Below are 15,178 nucleotides of genomic sequence, written 5' to 3'. Positions count from 1 at the left end.
TCCGCCGGGAGCCGGGTAAAGGGCTGTGTAAAAGTCTGTCTAACCTCATTAGCTGTCACAAGTAACAATGCCGGGCTGGCAATAAAGGCAATTTCGAGCCTGTTGGCCATTAATCACCGCCTGACAGTTGTGAATAGGGGTGGAAAAACTCTGTCCCCGTGGTTCCTGCTTTGGCGTTTAAGGTTACCTCCGTGCGCAGCCGGAGCGGTGGGGGGGAAAGCTCTAGCTCACCAGTTCCATCCCCATCCCTGTTCAGGTCTCTATCCCATCACCATCCTATTTCCTCCTCATTCCCATCCCAATCCCTTCCCATCTCCATTCCGATCCCCATCCCCATTCCCATCCCATCCCCATTACCATCCCCATCCCATCCCCTCCCCATTCCCATCCCATCCCCATCCCCATCCCCATCCCCATCCCCATCCCCATCCCCATCCCCATCCCCATCCCCTCCCCATTCCCATCCCATCCCCATCCCCATCCCCATCCCCATCCCCTCCCCATTCCCATCCCATCCCCATCCCCATCCCATCTCCGCCCCATTCCCATCCCAATCCCTTCCCATCTCCATTCCGATCCCCATCCCCATTCCGATCCCCATTACCATCCCCATCCCATCCCCTCCCCATTCCCATCCCATCCCCATCCCATCCCCTCCCCATTCCCATCCCATCCCATCCCCATCCCCATCCCCATCCCCATCCCCATCCCCATCCCCATCCCATCCCCATCCCCATCCCATCCCAATCCCTTCCCATCCCCAACCCATCCCCATTCCCATCTCCATCCCATCCCCATTCCCATCCCAACCCCATCCCCATCCCCATCCCCATCCCATCCCCTCCCCATTTCCATCCCAATCCCTTCCCATCTCCATCCCCATCCTGATCTCCATCCCCATCCTCATCCCATCTTCCCCCCAATCCCATCCTCGTTCGGATCCCTGTCCCCATCCAGCACCCTCCAGCACGGCCCAGTTCAGCTGCCCTGCCTCTCCTGGGGGAAGCTGCTCTAAAAGGCAAACCCAGTGCTTCACTGACCGCGATGCCTCGTAACTATTTAATACGATGTTTGCAAAGTGCCTCGAGGGTGAAACAAGCTCCACGCGCACTCGGTGCTGCTGTGACTCACAGCGGCTCCGCCGGGGCTGCTACCTGGGAGCTGCTCCGGGTGCAGGGGCCCCCTCCCCTGGGTCTGGCTGGCGTGGTGACCTGTTTATTGGCCTGGGGAGCCCCGAAGTCATCCGGTGGAACCCCAAAATTGCCAGTAACTATTGCAGCTCTTACTGGACCACAGCAGCAGTGGGGGACTGAACTTGCGCAGGGTTGAAAGCGCAGAAAAAGTGAATCTTTTGTTTGGCTGGGGAGAAGAGCGAAAGCTGCTCCCTGGCCAAAACTTAAAGGAGCAGCCGAGCCTGGCAAGGGAAATCCCTGGCAAGAGCTGGGGCTGCCGGTGCTGCGGCGGGGCTGGGGGGCTGCAGGGGGCTCGGCTGGGCCCCTGGCCACTCTGACACGGCTCTGAAAGGGAAGGAAGGTGGGGAGAGGGGCTGTGCGGGGGGAAATACTTAACAAATTAAGTCTATCGAACATTATTTGCAGATTACGGTACAGAATTGTGTTAAAGTATGTCCGGGCTCGTTACATGTCAGTGCTAACAATACAGCACTTGGCAATCAAGGCAGTTCTGCGGCGTTGGCCATTAATCATCCTCTGACAGTCCGGAGCTGGAAATGAGGAAACCGTTCACATGTGCTCGCTGCACCTCTTTACCCTCGCTGCAATCGGGGCAGGAGAAGTTTCCTTTGACTCGCTGCCCACCCGAGCCCCGCCGGTGGGCGATAAGCGGAAGGTCCCGATTTCATGTCCCAGGCATTTCGAGGGGCACTTGGGGCAGGCAGAGAACAGGGTTGGCATTTCTGCCGTCGCCACGACACATCTCACGGTGCAAACAAGCTCCCGGGGAAACAACCCCTCTGGGAAGACGCTCTTGGGAAAAGGTTAAAACGTGGCATTTCGGCAGCGGTTTCCTCTCCATCCTCCATCCTCTTGCTCCACGGGCTCTTGCTCACCCCCAACCTCGGGGCTGGGGGGGTTTGTCCTTGGTGGGGATGGTCCCGGTGGGAGCCGATGGCGCCGTCCCAGCACAGCGGAGGGGAGCTCACCATGAGGCTTCTCTCCATGCTCCACATCGTCCCGCAGACGCCAGCCCCGTGGCCAGGCGCCAGCGTGCCAGGTCATCTTCCCAGTAAATAAAGGAGCAATGTTTCCAGCCCCCCCGACGCTGTTTTCTAAAGGGAAATGATTAATGGTGCTTGGAAACCACAATTCATCCCGGGAAAGAAAGTAGATTTACCCGAAACATGCGTGAGAATTAGCACTCGGATCAGCTCCTAGGGCAGAGGAGGGGAAGCTAATGGCAAACAGAGCCCGTCTGTGCGCAGGGGGAGAAAACACCCTGTGAAAAACATGGGCTGGAGAAGCTGAGATGGAGTGGCTGCCAGAGCCGGTGCCCGCCCGGGCTGGAAACCTCCTTCCCTTTCTTCGTCTGCCCCACAGCCAAGATCACGGCGGCGGCGAAGGGAAATCTCCTCCCGTGGGCCTCCCGACACGGCACAGGGAGGGATGAATGTTGCTGGCGGGACCCAAACTGGTCATTCCCAAACGTCCCAGAGGTACCCAGGACCGGGGAAAAGCAGGAGGGGTTTTGCACAAAAACTCAGAGAGCTCCTGCCTGCAGATGCCAAATGCTTTAGAAAAAAGCCTGCTTTTGGGCTGGGGGGCACAGTCTCACCCTGTTCCTGCCGATGGGAACCACTGGGATGGCGCTGGGGTGCACCGCGGCAGTTCCGAGTGTCAAGCCGTCGCGGTGATGCGCCGGTTGTCCCCACCGCAGCCGTCGAGGTGCTTCATCCCTGGGGTGCAGGAAACCTCAGAGAGGGGCGAAAGCCGCTTCTCCTCTGCGAGGGCGGGAGGGAAGCGGCCGCGGCAGCCCCGGCCCGGAGCACGGTCCCGCTCGGATGCAGGAGCTGCAGCGTCATCCCCCCATCGGCGGGTCCAGCTGAGCCGCAGGGACAAGGCAGGGGTCAGCGGCTTAAAAAAAATGCATGAAAAAGGTTTTCAGGCACAAATCCTGACCTGCATCCAAGCCGCCGTGCTCTCCTCTGCCCGGGGGCTGTGCAAATGCCAGGAGAGCAGCGAGGGAGGGGAAAGGGTTCCCTCGAAAGGAAGCAGGGACCGGTGGCATGGATTTGTCACCCGATCCCAGAGATAAAAGTAAGATCTCTGTCTTGATCTCTGCTCTGGCTGAAGGCAGCGGCCGGCCCCGCGCAGGTCCTGTCCCGTGAGCGGTGCGGAGGAGCTGGGAGAGGGCTCCAGGAGGGTGATTTATTTGTGGGATTCCGGGAAGGGCTGGGGAAGCCTCGGCGAGGTGCTGAAGCCCAGGTCAGGAGTCAGCCCTGTCTCGGTGATATATTTAGAGCGGGATAATGTAAGCGACAGGAGGAAAAAAAATGAAAAATCTGTGGAGGAGGTGCAGATCCATCCCCTTGGCCATAGAGTTACTGGATGATCTGAGCCAGGGAACAGATAGTTGGATTTCCCTAGTTTCTCCCTTCAAATAAATCACAACTCCAGAGCCCTTTAAACTCTGCAATATGATCTGTTCCAATAAGGAAGGGAATGAAAGGCTGCGTCTCTCTGGAAGCCTCCAGAGCCATAAATCTACTATGTACAAACACATACCAGATTTCCAAGTGCATTTATTTTATTGTATTGTTTTAACAGAAAAATCAAACTGCAATAAACTCAGTCCCTCATTAGCTGTCTCTGTGTCCAGGCCAAACGCTGCTAACGAATAAAATCAGGACAAAGGAATGTGGCTGTCGGTCAAAAGCCCGGCCGGGCGCTGACCCCCCGAAATGGCGCTTCCCCGTGAGTCCCGCGGAGGCAGCAGGATCGGGGGGAGCCAAGGGGCCGGCTCCTGCGCTGCCCATCGCTGCAGGTTCGCTGGGGTCTCTCACCCCAAACCCAGCATCCCTGCCCGGCCCGCGCCCCGGCAGCTGGAGTTCAGTTTCGGGGTGTCTCACATTAGCTCGGTGCGATCCCCGATGTTGCGCGCCCCAAGCGAGACGCGGCAGGAGCACAGGGCGGTTTGGGTGGGGGACATGCGTGTACCCCCCACCCCACCGGGCTCCATGAGACTGCCCAGCTGCCCACGTGAAGCGGCTCGCAGGAGTGTGTCTGAACTCATTAAGCACCGGGTCAAACAAAACCCAAACTGGCCATGGGGGGCAGTTTCGGAGTTGTTGGCCATTAATCATCCGCTGACAGTCCTGAAGGGTCCGGCTGCTCCGCTGAGCACGGCTCTCCGGGGGGGGGACGGGAGAGCCTGGGGACAGGGACGTGCCTGGCACGGGTGGTGGCGTGGACGGCGCAGTCCCCAGCGACCCGCACGGAACATCCATCGCCTTTTCCCAAGCCCCCCGGAGCCGCCCCGGGGGGATGCGCGCGGAGGGTCCAGGCACGGAGCAGTGCTGTCACGTCCCAAGTGCAGGAGATGCAGCGACTCGGTCTGATCTGGGGAAAAAAAAAGAAAAAAAAAAAAAACAACAACAAAAAAAAACCCCTGAAAATAAACCCCGAGCTGCCCGGGAAGGAAAAAGGAGCCTGTCTGCAGGATTTATGGCGCTGGCGCGGCCGAGCCGGAGAGCCCAAAGCAGCGCCCGCGCCGCGCGGGTCCCGCCTCAGCCCACGGAGAAATTCCTTACTTATTGAATCACATTTGTCATCCCTAAATACATATGCAGGCCCGTGTTTCTGAATCCATAAACATCTTTAACTAACTCCGCTCAGCGAGGCCTCTTTCAGCAGTAATTTATATTTAACTTTTTCCATATGCGGGGCCTGTCGCGTTGGTGTCATTTCCGGGAAAACCAGGGGGGCTCGGGGGGAGCCGGGGGGCGCGGGGGGAGCCGGGGGGAGTGCAGCGTGTCTTGGCCCGCTGGAGCAGCCCAGCTGCTGGCACGGCGCGAGAAATCCACCCGGCAGAGCCAGTGCTCATTAATCATTTGAACTACTAAACTGCCAGCTCCTTTCAAGATCTTTCAAGAAGTGTTTTCACCCAAAATAGAGTTGAAAACGCGCCGGGCCCTACTTTCAGAGTCTCATCCATCTGGCCATTATGGGGAGTGTCAGGCGGCTCTGACAGACAAGGCTGCTCTGTTCGAGGGGCCCCGGCTCCCGCAACCTGTCATATCGTGGGGCTGATCGCATCTGACAGCTCCATTTGTACCTACCCAAGAGATAAAAGGGCCGTTCACGGCGGCGGAGAGAAGGGCACGGGGGAGAGGGATGAGCAGGGGCACCCCAGGGCGGCGGCGGGATGCCGGCAGCATCCCTGGTACCCCGCTCCGCTCACCCCACGGAGAAAATGGGCCCCTCTCCCCAAAAGCCCGTCGCTGCGCCGTGCCGGGGTGCGAGCCGTGCAAAGCGGGGTGCGACCTGGCGCAACAAAAGGCCGGGGGCCAGAGGAGCTCCTGTGCCCGTTGCCCGCTCTCTGGCTGTGCTGCGGCTCAGGGCTGAGCTCTCCCCGTGCCCTGGCCCGCACGGAGCACCCCCTGCCAAGCCCCCAGAGCCACCAGCCCTGTGCCAGCTCTGCCCCAGCCTCCATCTCCCCCCAAACGCATCCGGAGCACGCCGGGTGCTGTATGCAAACCCCCAGTGCTCGAGCAGCATGAGCCAGACCCCCAAAATGGCACGACAGACCCCCAACTCTGCGAGAGCTCCCTCCACGGAGGGCTGCGGGCTCTGCTTCACACCGGGATGCACCAGCCAGTGACCCAGCTGCTGGGGCTGGCACTCCTGGAGCCTGCGCCAGGGCTTCGCCTGGATTTTCACCCCAGGAAAAGCCAGGAAGGTTCATCAGCCAGCCACGGCCCGGAGCTAGCGGAGGGGCTGCGGGCGCGGGGGTCCGCCGGTGCAGGATTCCCCCGCCGGGGCACACAAGTCGGAAAAGTTCAGGAATGATCAACGCAGCAATGGGGGCAGAGTAGATCTCTGCAGCTGGGGGAGCGGGTGAGGCGTGCACCCAGCGAGCCCTTTCCAAGCAGTTGTCCCTAACAAAAAATTCAACCAGAGCCTGAGACATGTGCAGAAACCCCAGAAGGAACAAAGGGCTTTTTGGCTCCGTTTTCCAGCAGCTGGGGTGGCAAATTCCCCTTCCCAGCCCTGCCACGCAAGGGGCTGTTATCTGGGCCAGGTTGAGCAATAATTTTCTTGCAAACCTCGGGTTGCTCCACGCCTGTGACAAATCAGCGGCTCCCTGCTCACACTTTGCTTCATGTCAGAGACATTTTCCACAGAACGTGGCTCTTCCCACCTTGGAGAGGGAGGACCTGGCCGCTGTCCCGCTCCAGCCCCACGGATGTCACTGAGCCTGTGCAGGGAAGTGGAACGAAACCCCGCGAAGGTAACCGTTGCTGTGGCAGAAAAAATGAGTCACTACTGCAGGAGCTCTGCCCGGTGGAGCGGGGCTCCCGGCCTCACCGCCAGCTTTGCTGTCGAGGGGGCAATGGGCATCCCATCCTTGGTGGCCGCTGGTCCCAAACGGGGACGGTGAAAGGGTTGATCGCTCCCGGCTCCCCGCCCGGCTAGGGTGGAAAGTGGGAGAGGAGCGTGGCGTCAGCCGGGTCTGGGCGGTAGTGAGCAAACGAGCCAGGAGAGAAACGCAGCAAATCTTTTGGGTGCTTCAGTCTCCTTTCTCCTCCCTCCTCAGCAGGAGAGGAGCACAGAGAAGGCGGTGAGGGCTCAGCAAGAAAGATCCAGCACATCTTTTAAACGCTTCAGTCCCCCCTTTCCTCTGTCCTTCGCTCTCAGAGCCCCGCCACCCCTTCTGCAGGAGGTGGCACCAGTCCCCCCAGGCTCCCACCAGTCCCTTTTCCTTCAGAGCAGCAGCACGTCCCTCTCCCAATGAGGCACTGGTGGCCAGTGGAGATGCAGGAGCCGCTGTGGTGGGCACTGGCATGCCGCCGGGGAGCTGCCCTCTTGCAGACGAGGGGGACAAAAAAAAAACCCCATTTCAGTTCTCTGCTCTGGTGGGGTGCCTGCCGGCTGGCTGTTATGAAGCCCCCCAAAGCTGCCAGATGCCCGGCATGCCGCGTGTCCTCCTGCTGCCTCCGGGTTTTGCCGGGCCGGGAGGGACGATCCCGGGTGCTGGGGACCAGGCGGTGCTGGCGGAGGTCGCGTCGCACCCTGCGGCGGGGTGAGCGTGCCACCCAGCTCTGCCCAACCCGCCGGGGTGGGCTCTGCCGCCGTGTCCCGCCGGCTCTTCTTGCAAAGGCCCCTCCCCGCACAGGTCACAGCCCCCCCGGCCCGCCTCGAGCACCACGCTGGAACGTGGGGTGAAGTCACGGTAAAGCTGCTCCGGGAGGTTTCCATAAGCACCGTGTTAGAAAACATTATGGCCTGTGGAAATCTGTTTGTTATTGTGAATTGAGCTACAGGAATATACTCTGTAAACCGAGCTGAGCTGTCAGCCGAGCGTCTCCCCCAGCGTTCTCCGGCGAGCGTTTAGCTGAAGCATTTGTATATACAGAATTACGACTCTTCAGTTATTCATCACGATAATAAACAGAGAGATAACTATTAACCATGCATCACAGTAATGAACAGTATCACTTACACGCGCACCGGTGTAAGTCTGCGCGAGCGGGGCTGCGCTCCGCGGGGAACGGGCGCAGGTTTGGGCTCAGCCCCAGGGCCGGGGTGTTTTGCCGGATTGCCACGCTGAGCCGGCGTGGGTCGGGCAGCTCTGGCACCCAGGATCAGACACTGCAGGAGAAGTGGGGAGCCGGGGCCATGGGTCACCACGCTGGGGACTTCCCATGGGGTAACCGGTGACCAGCCAAAACCGGGCGTCCTGGTACAGTGGGGATGTCGGTGCATGGCTGGTGCAAGCTGCTGCCGGTGCCGCCGGGAGGATTCGCACCACGCACCGATTTATGGCCGGGGAAGCGACGGCAGCGGCTCTACAGCCGTCGTTCACAGCCAGAGGAAATCCCTCTCCCACCCGCAGCGTTCCTGGTTGCCGCGGTGCCCCGGGCACTTGCCCACGCTCTTCCGGCTTGGGGGGGGCTCCCTGAGCACCTCGAGGTCTTTGTCCTTCTCCACTCGCCTCCTCCAAGGCCTCTCATCATTTGTGCTGCGCCGCCGCTCACGCTGGCTGGAGGCAAACCACAGCCTGGGGCAGCGCTGGGCTCCGGCACGGGGCCACGCTCACGGCTGCAGACCAGGGGTGCAGCTTTGCACCCCAGTACCCCCAGTTCTGCTCCGTGCGCTCCACGTCACCGCTGCCCCGGGCAGCAGGAGCTGTGCCGGCGGTGGCGTTGGCTGCAGGGGCTGTCTCCGAGCACGGGTCTGTCCCTCCGGGTCTGTCCCTCTGGGTCTGACCCTCCAGGTCTGACCCTCTGGGTCTGTCCCTCCGGGTCTGACCCTCCGGGTCTGTCTCTCCGGGTCTGTCTCTCCAGGTCTGTCCCTCCAGGTCTGTCCCTCCGGGTCCGCTCCGAGCACACGCAGCATGAAGCATCCCCCAAAGCAAACCCCTGACCTCCGGGCTGGGCGCGGGGATGCTGGCGGAGGGGACGGGAGATGTCCACGCCGCTCGGGCTGCGAGGACAAACACAGAGCCCATGTTCTCCAGGGTTTCCACCAGGGCTCACGCAGAAAGAAAAGCTGCTTTATGCAGCTGGGAGACTTCTCATCCACCCACCATCGCTTCTGCTCCGGCCCTTGCCTCTGCAGCCTGAGCTGACCTCCGCTGGGTGGGTCGCACCGGCTCTCGAAGACTCTGTGCTCCGGTCTGGTCTCTGAAACGCCTTGTACGTCTGCGGGCAGACACCTCTGCATCACCTAAAAGACATCGGGGATTTGCGTGCAGGAGAGGAAGGAAAACAACAACAAAAAAACACGGCCTCGCTCTTTCGTTCACATATTTATTAGGTGGACAGATCATTTGTGGTCAGATGGGCTTCGGGCTTTACAAACGGGGACATTTATACGGCACGCAGCACGGCGGAGCTGTTCTGCATGTGCATCCAAGTCATTCCTTCCCCAGCACAAGGTATAATGTTGCCTTTGTTCGGCTGCCTCCGAGGGCCGGGCCCAGCAAAGCGTGCCGTGCCGCTCGGGCCCCCCGGCCGCGCAGCCCTGCGCGCCCGCCGCTGAAATAGCGCCCGGTCCCGGCTCCCTCCACACACACCGCAGCCCCGGCAACTGCCGCAATAAATCAATAGGAAAATAGAGGCTGCCAGTTAGACTAAACAAGTGCATTTGCAAGGATTGCTAACCCTCATTAATCACTCTGACAGTCCTAAAAACACATTTCCCCTTTAATGACTGTATTTGGATAATCAGAGCTTTTTCCTCGTGGCGCGGGGTGACTGACGGCGGGCGCGATTGTGGCGAGCGCCGGCACCGGGGTCACGGCCGAGTCAAGCGCTGGAGGTCCCCGGCAGCTCGGGGCGAGCGGGAGAAGCTGCTGCTGTGCAGCCTCAAACGCGCCGGCCCCGCGCCCGACACCCACCTGTGTTACCCCAGCCCCCCCCCGGCCCAAACCACCCCCCGCCTGCTGGGTTTGAAAGGGCCTTTTTTTTTTTTTTTTTTTTTTTTTTTTTTTTTTTTTGTCGCTCCGCCGTTCCCTTTAGGTGACTTTTGCCTCCCGGAGAGGCTTGAAACCTCGCACATTTTTCTGTATAAATGATGCAACACATTAATGCACAGCACATTATGAAAATGGTAATTCAAACCCATACAACTCTAAATTAAGCCATACATTATCTGACCCACTCAGCCATATATTTTGTAGAAAGACAGGATTGAATCAAATCAAACCGAAACTGTGGAGTGCAGGTTGTTAGACAGAATGATTAATAAAGTGCATCCCAGTGCTCTTATTATAAAATGAATTCTGCAATAACCTGGGCATACATTACATAGGGAGTTATTTAATATATTGGCAACACAATCATTCCCTAGCAGATAAAGCCCCCGAGTGCCGACTGCTATCAGATGATACTTTGCAGCGTCTACACAGTCTGGCCCCGGTGCTGCAGTCTTTAGGGAGGGAAAAAAAATATTCCTCGGGGAAGCTTCCGCACGGCGGGACGTATCTGAGCAGCCTCCACCGCCGGTGGGGGGGAAGGCGCTTGGGCTCAGTTTGGGAGCTGGGAGCACCCTGGCTTGGATGGAAGGGTTCGGGGGGGGGAAGGGGAGAGGGATCTTTGCGCCCTGCAGCTTGTCGGGCCCTGGGAGAGGGGCTCCAGCCGGCCGGCGGCTGTGCAAGCCCCTCGCCCCCTGCCCGGGCTGCTCCGTGGCAGCTACTCGCCGGCCGGCACACGCCACGGCCCCGGCAGCCCCGAGGCCCGGGGAGATGTGATTTACACGCCGGGGAGCGGGAGAACCCGAGCGAGGCCGACACCGAGCAGCATCACCAGTGGGAGTGGGGGTCACATCCAGGGAGCAGAGATGCTCCCGAGGGGCCGGGGGGCCCGGCTCGCCTTCACGTCCCACCGCGGAGCTCCGCGCCAGGGGGGAACGGCCGCACCCGGAGCCAAAGGGTTCAGCACCCAGCTGGGACCCGGGGACCCAGCAGAAACCCGGGCCTGGCACCCCCTTTCCTGCAAACAGCTGCAGCGAAGCCCCCTCTGCTCTGAACCCGGTTCTGCAAACCCCAGGCCCTCATCCTGCACACACCTGAAGGGAGCGGGACCACCGCGGGCAGAGCCAGACCCGAGCCGCCTCCACAGCACGGCAAGGGGTTGCCACGGACCCACCAAAACCTGCCTCCCCCCAGCCTTGGGGAGCTCGGGGGACGGCGCTGCCCACCCCTCCGCCAGCCCCCAGCACCACCAGCTTCTCCCATTTCCAGCAGGAGACCCTGGCCAGGGCCCCCCCCACCGGCCGCACGCCCACGGCCGCGCGCGCAGGAGCGGGCAGAAAAATAAAAATCCCACTGGCAAAACAAGTCCGTGTTTTAAGCGCGTTATTTTTCAGCTCAAAGGACACAAAGGAATTTAAACACAGGGCATAAGGCAATATAGAGAAGGCAATTAACTGGGATTAATTGCATGACTCACCCAAAATGCAACACGAGTAAAGCACTCAACAGCAGGGGGGGAAAAAAAAAAAAAAAAAAAAAAGTGATGTGGGGCAGTAGGAACACGAGGGATTTGGAGGGGGTGCGGGGGCACAGCCGGGGGGTCCCCGCTGCTGGAGTAAAAGCCCCTTCCTCGGGTCATGGGGTGAGGGGCAGCACGGCCCCCCCGGCCGCAGTTGGGGTGCGCAGCGGCGGAGACACGGCCGGGCAGCTCCCGACCCCCATTTCAGAGCCATTTATCCCCCCCCCCCCGCCACGGTCCTCGCACAGACAGCAAAAAGATTATACGGGGGACGGACGGACACACGGACAAGACTCCGCGCCAGCACTCAGCCGCCCCCCCCCCCCCCCCCCCGCCCCCCCCCACCCCCCCAACGCGGGCGCGGGTCCCGCACCCCCTTTCTATTTCAATTCCACCCCTAAAACTGAATTCCTGCGAGGGATCGCAGCGCCTCGGGGGGGGGGGACGACACGCACAAACACCGCGGCAGGGGGGGGGGGGGGGGGGCGGCTTTTTGCAAGGATTTCAACTCAAACGCCTTCTCGAACCTTCCCTCCGCCGCCACGCGCGAGAAAAGCCGGCGCTTCCCTCCCACGGAAACACACACGCGAGGAAGCGAGGAGGCACCGGGAGCCCCTTTTCCCCCCCCCCCCACCAAACCCCCTCGGGACCCCCCCCCCCCCCTCGGGGGCGCGCAGCGATGCGGGGGGGGCGGCGGGGCCGCGCTCGGGGGCTCCGGGGCTGGGACCCGCCGCCGCCGCTAGATGGCGCCAGGAGCCCGCGGCCCCGCCACGGAGCCCCCCGGTCCCGCGTGGGGGGTGGGGGAAACGGGACACACGGGACGAGAGAAGACACCACAGGGTGAATATAACCAAGAGTCATTTATTAACAAAATCAGACTTACCAAGCCGGAGCTCATCCACCCGCCACGCTCGCCGCCCTCCCGGTGCGCACCGGTCCTGGAGCCGCCGCTCGTCGGGGCCCCCCCCCCGCCCGGGGTTTGGGGGGGGGGGTGTGGGGTGTGGGACACACACGCACACACACACACACGCGCGCACCCCCGGTCCTGCTTCCCACGGCGGGGCCCGGCCGCGGGTGGGAGCGGTGCGGGTGGGGCTGCCCGAGGCAGAGCCGCGGCGTGGGACGGGGGTCGGGGCGGCCAGGCCTTGGACCGTCCGGCCGCCGTCCCCAAACACATTTCCAAAAAAAAAAAAAAAAAAAAAAAATTGGGAAAAAAAAAATTGAAAAAAATTACATCTGTTAACTTTACAAATGAAGAGGAACAGAATCCCAGAATGATAAACGTGGAGGGGGAGGAGGAAAATGCCGCCTTATTATTTTTTTTTTTTCCTTGTATGTCAGGAATCATGCAAGAATTTCTCAGGGGAGGGGGAATTAAGAAGGGGGAGGAAAAAAAGAAGTTCAAAAGAAACCGAAGGGAAAAATAGTAAAAATAAAAGCCCCACACCTGCAAAGTAAAGAATTTTTTTTTTTCTTTTTTTTTCTTTTTTTTTTTTTTTTTTTTGTTGTTTTTGTTTTGGACACAGACTTTTTGCATACCATTGATTCATTGGTGTATTAATGCACTTATATTCCCAGCTTTAAGCTAACATACAGTAAATAAATACACAGTCCAAGGGAGGAGCGGGAGGGGCTGGGGGGGGGGGGTGTTGGGGTGAGGAGGAGGAGGCTGGAGCAGGGGAAGGGGCTGCTGTAGTTACTGATATCCCAGTGCAGAAGCTGAAGTTAGTCTTTGGCCGTAGAGCGCGTATGGAGAGTAGTAAGGTCCGGCGGCTGGCAAGGAGGGCACCGGCAGGGCCCCGGCCGTGGGCAAGTGGCTCTTGCCGTAGGGGTGGTACCTGTTTAGTCCCAAAGTGTGTGGGCTCCTCAAGGAGAGGGAGGCGGGTAACGTGTTGGGGCTCCCGGGGGCGGCGGGCGGGAGGTGGAGGTGGCAGGAGGCTGCGGAGCCCAGCCCGGAGGTAGGGTAACCCGCCAAGAGTTTTTCCGCCCCCGGCAAGGCGGTGTGGGTCCGTAGGTGGGTGAGCAGCTCCTCCGAGGTGGCAAACCTCTTGTCGCAGGGTCCGCTGGCAGACACCCAGTTGCATATGTGGGGCAGGGGGTCGTTCTGCAGCATGAAGCCGTAGGTGTAGAGGGGGTGGGCGGGCAGGCTGGGGGTGCCGCTGGAGGAGAGCGTGGTGTGCACCGAGTGCAGGGGGTGCGTGGGGTACACCAAGGGGTATCCGCTCTTCAGGCTGCCGGGGTCGTGCACGCAGCTGGAGCAGTTGCTGGAGCCCAGGTGCGAGGCGCTGTGGTAGCTCAGGCAATACGGGTCCCGGCATAATCCCTGCATGAAGGAGGGCGGCGAGGCCCCGGTGAGCGGGCTGGAGCTGGGCGGCTTCCCCGGCAGCCCCAGAGCCCCCGGCAGCTGGCTGCCCACCAGGCCCGGCTTGGTGGGGTCCAGCCCGGGCACGAACTGGGACGGGTAGCCGGCGTAGGCGCCGACGATGGAGCCGTGGTAGCCGATGCTGGAAGGCGGCAGGGGGAAGACGGAATGACCCGGCTTGTAGGGCGAGACGGGGGCCACATGGCCGGCGGGCGGCAGGGCGGGGGGCTCCGACTTGCGGCCCGAGGGGGGCTCTCCGTGCGCCCCGGGTTCCGCCACCCCGCGCCCCAGCCCCCCGCCCGTCCCCTCGGGGCTGGGCTTGCCCGCCTCGGGCTCCTTCTTCTCCTCGGCGCCCTTGGGGTCGGCGTGCTGCGGCGAGGCGCCGCGGGAGCTGCCGGGCGAGGCGGCGGCGGCGTGCGGGGGGAACGGCGGGCAAGCAGCGCTGGGCACCCGAAAGCCGGCCTTGTCCGCGCCGCCCTCCTTGCGGGGCTCCCCGCCACCCTTCGAGTAGGGCTTAAAGCTGGACTTGTCCTCGGGGGGCGCGTCCCCGCTGCCCGGGGGCTTCAGGGCGGCGGGGCGGGCGGTGGGCTCCTTCTCGGCGGCGGGCAGCCCGGCGGAGGCCACGGCGTTCAGCTTGGAGGAGGGCGGCGGGTCCGGTTTGCCGATCTGCGAGCAGGTCTGGGCCAGCAGCGCCAGCGGGCTCTTCTTGGCGTCCAGCTGCGGGCGGAGCGGAGCCGGTCAGGGCGGGGGGGGGACCCCGACGGCGCCCCCGGCCCGGCCTCCATTTCCCTCCCCACCCCCTCCGCATCCCACCCGCAAAATCCTGGGTGCAGCGGGGGGTCGCGCCCGGCGCCGAGCAGGGGCGCGGGTGGACGGGGCGGGGGAGGAGGGGGGGGGGGGGGGGACGCGCCCGGCCGGGAAGACGGATCGGGGTGGTGGTGGTGGTGGGGGGGGGGGGGAGGAACCGGGCTGCAGCGGCTGGTGCGGGGAGAGGCAAAGAGCCGAGAGCCCCGGTCCGGGAAGAGCCCGGCCGCGGGGAGCCGGGAGCCCCGGGCAGGGGGGACCCCCGGGGTGGGGGGGGGGGGGGGGGGGGGGGGGAGCGGGCGGGGGCGGCGAACACTGACCTCGATGGGGCTGACGGGCGTGGAGGAGAGCGGCTGGAGGTACTCGGGGTGCAGGAGGTGGCCGCCGTGGGCGCTGAGCATCTTCAGGACGCGGATGGGCAGCCGGCTGGCCTGGCGCAGCGGGTCGGCGGGAGGCGGCCGGGGCGACGGGGCGGCCGCGGCTCCGCGGCTCGGCGGGGTCCTCGGCCGGGGCCCGCCGGGGGCACCGCTCATTTGGGGCGGGCGGCGGCCGGGGAAAAAAAAAGGGGGGGGGGGGGGGAGGGGAGGGGGGGGGGGGGAGGGCGGGCGCCGGGCTCCGCGGGGCCGGGCCGGGCCGGGCGGGCGGCGGAGCGGCGGCGGCGGCGGCCCCGGCGAGACGAAACCCTTCCCCGGCCCCACCGACACGTCAAATAGCCCCGATGGCGGCCGCGCTCCGAGGGGGCCGGCGCCGCGCACCAATCCGCGCCCGGCCGGGCCCCCGGGGCGGGGAGAGCCGCCGGTGGGGGGGGCGAGCCGCCGCCACCGCCCCGCGCCGCGCCGCCG

At 62.6% G+C, this 15,178-nt stretch overlaps 1 protein-coding gene across 2 annotated transcripts; it reads right to left on the bottom strand.

Moving 5' to 3' along the window:
* Positions 1-3,744: 3,744 nt before the first annotated feature.
* On the bottom strand, positions 3,745-14,869 carry ZNF703 (zinc finger protein 703). Of its 2 annotated transcripts, XR_006166156.1 has the most exons (3): positions 14,657-14,869; positions 12,054-14,249; positions 3,745-4,574 (listed from the first exon to the last, which is right to left on the bottom strand). XR_006166156.1 is itself a non-coding variant. In XM_042801574.1 (2 exons), exons 1-2 carry the CDS (start codon positions 14,867-14,869, stop codon positions 12,867-12,869), a joined length of 1,596 nt encoding a protein of 531 aa, XP_042657508.1. In that variant the 3' UTR covers positions 12,016-12,866. The 2 variants fall into 2 exon arrangements, 1 of the variants encoding a protein (XP_042657508.1); XM_042801574.1 differs by lacking the exon at positions 3,745-4,574 and having other exon boundaries at positions 12,016-14,249.
* Positions 14,870-15,178: the final 309 nt, after the last annotated feature.

The sequence above is a fragment of the Tyto alba genome, unplaced genomic scaffold, assembly GCF_018691265.1.
Source record: "Tyto alba isolate M040663 unplaced genomic scaffold, T.alba_DEE_v4.0 Super-Scaffold_34, whole genome shotgun sequence".
Taxonomy (NCBI): domain Eukaryota; kingdom Metazoa; phylum Chordata; class Aves; order Strigiformes; family Tytonidae; genus Tyto; species Tyto alba.
Note: the sequence above shows the minus strand (reverse complement) of the source record. Positions and strands in the feature narration are given on the sequence as shown.

Coding starts and splice junctions, on each gene's coding strand:
- ZNF703 (XM_042801574.1), bottom strand. CDS start 14,869: ATGAGCGGTGCCCCCGGCGGGCCCCGGCCGAGGACCCCGCCGAGCCGC. Junction 14,250..14,656: donor CGCCCGTCAGCCCCATCGAG/GTCAGTGTTCGC, acceptor CTCCGCCCGCAG/CTGGACGCCAAGAAGAGCCC.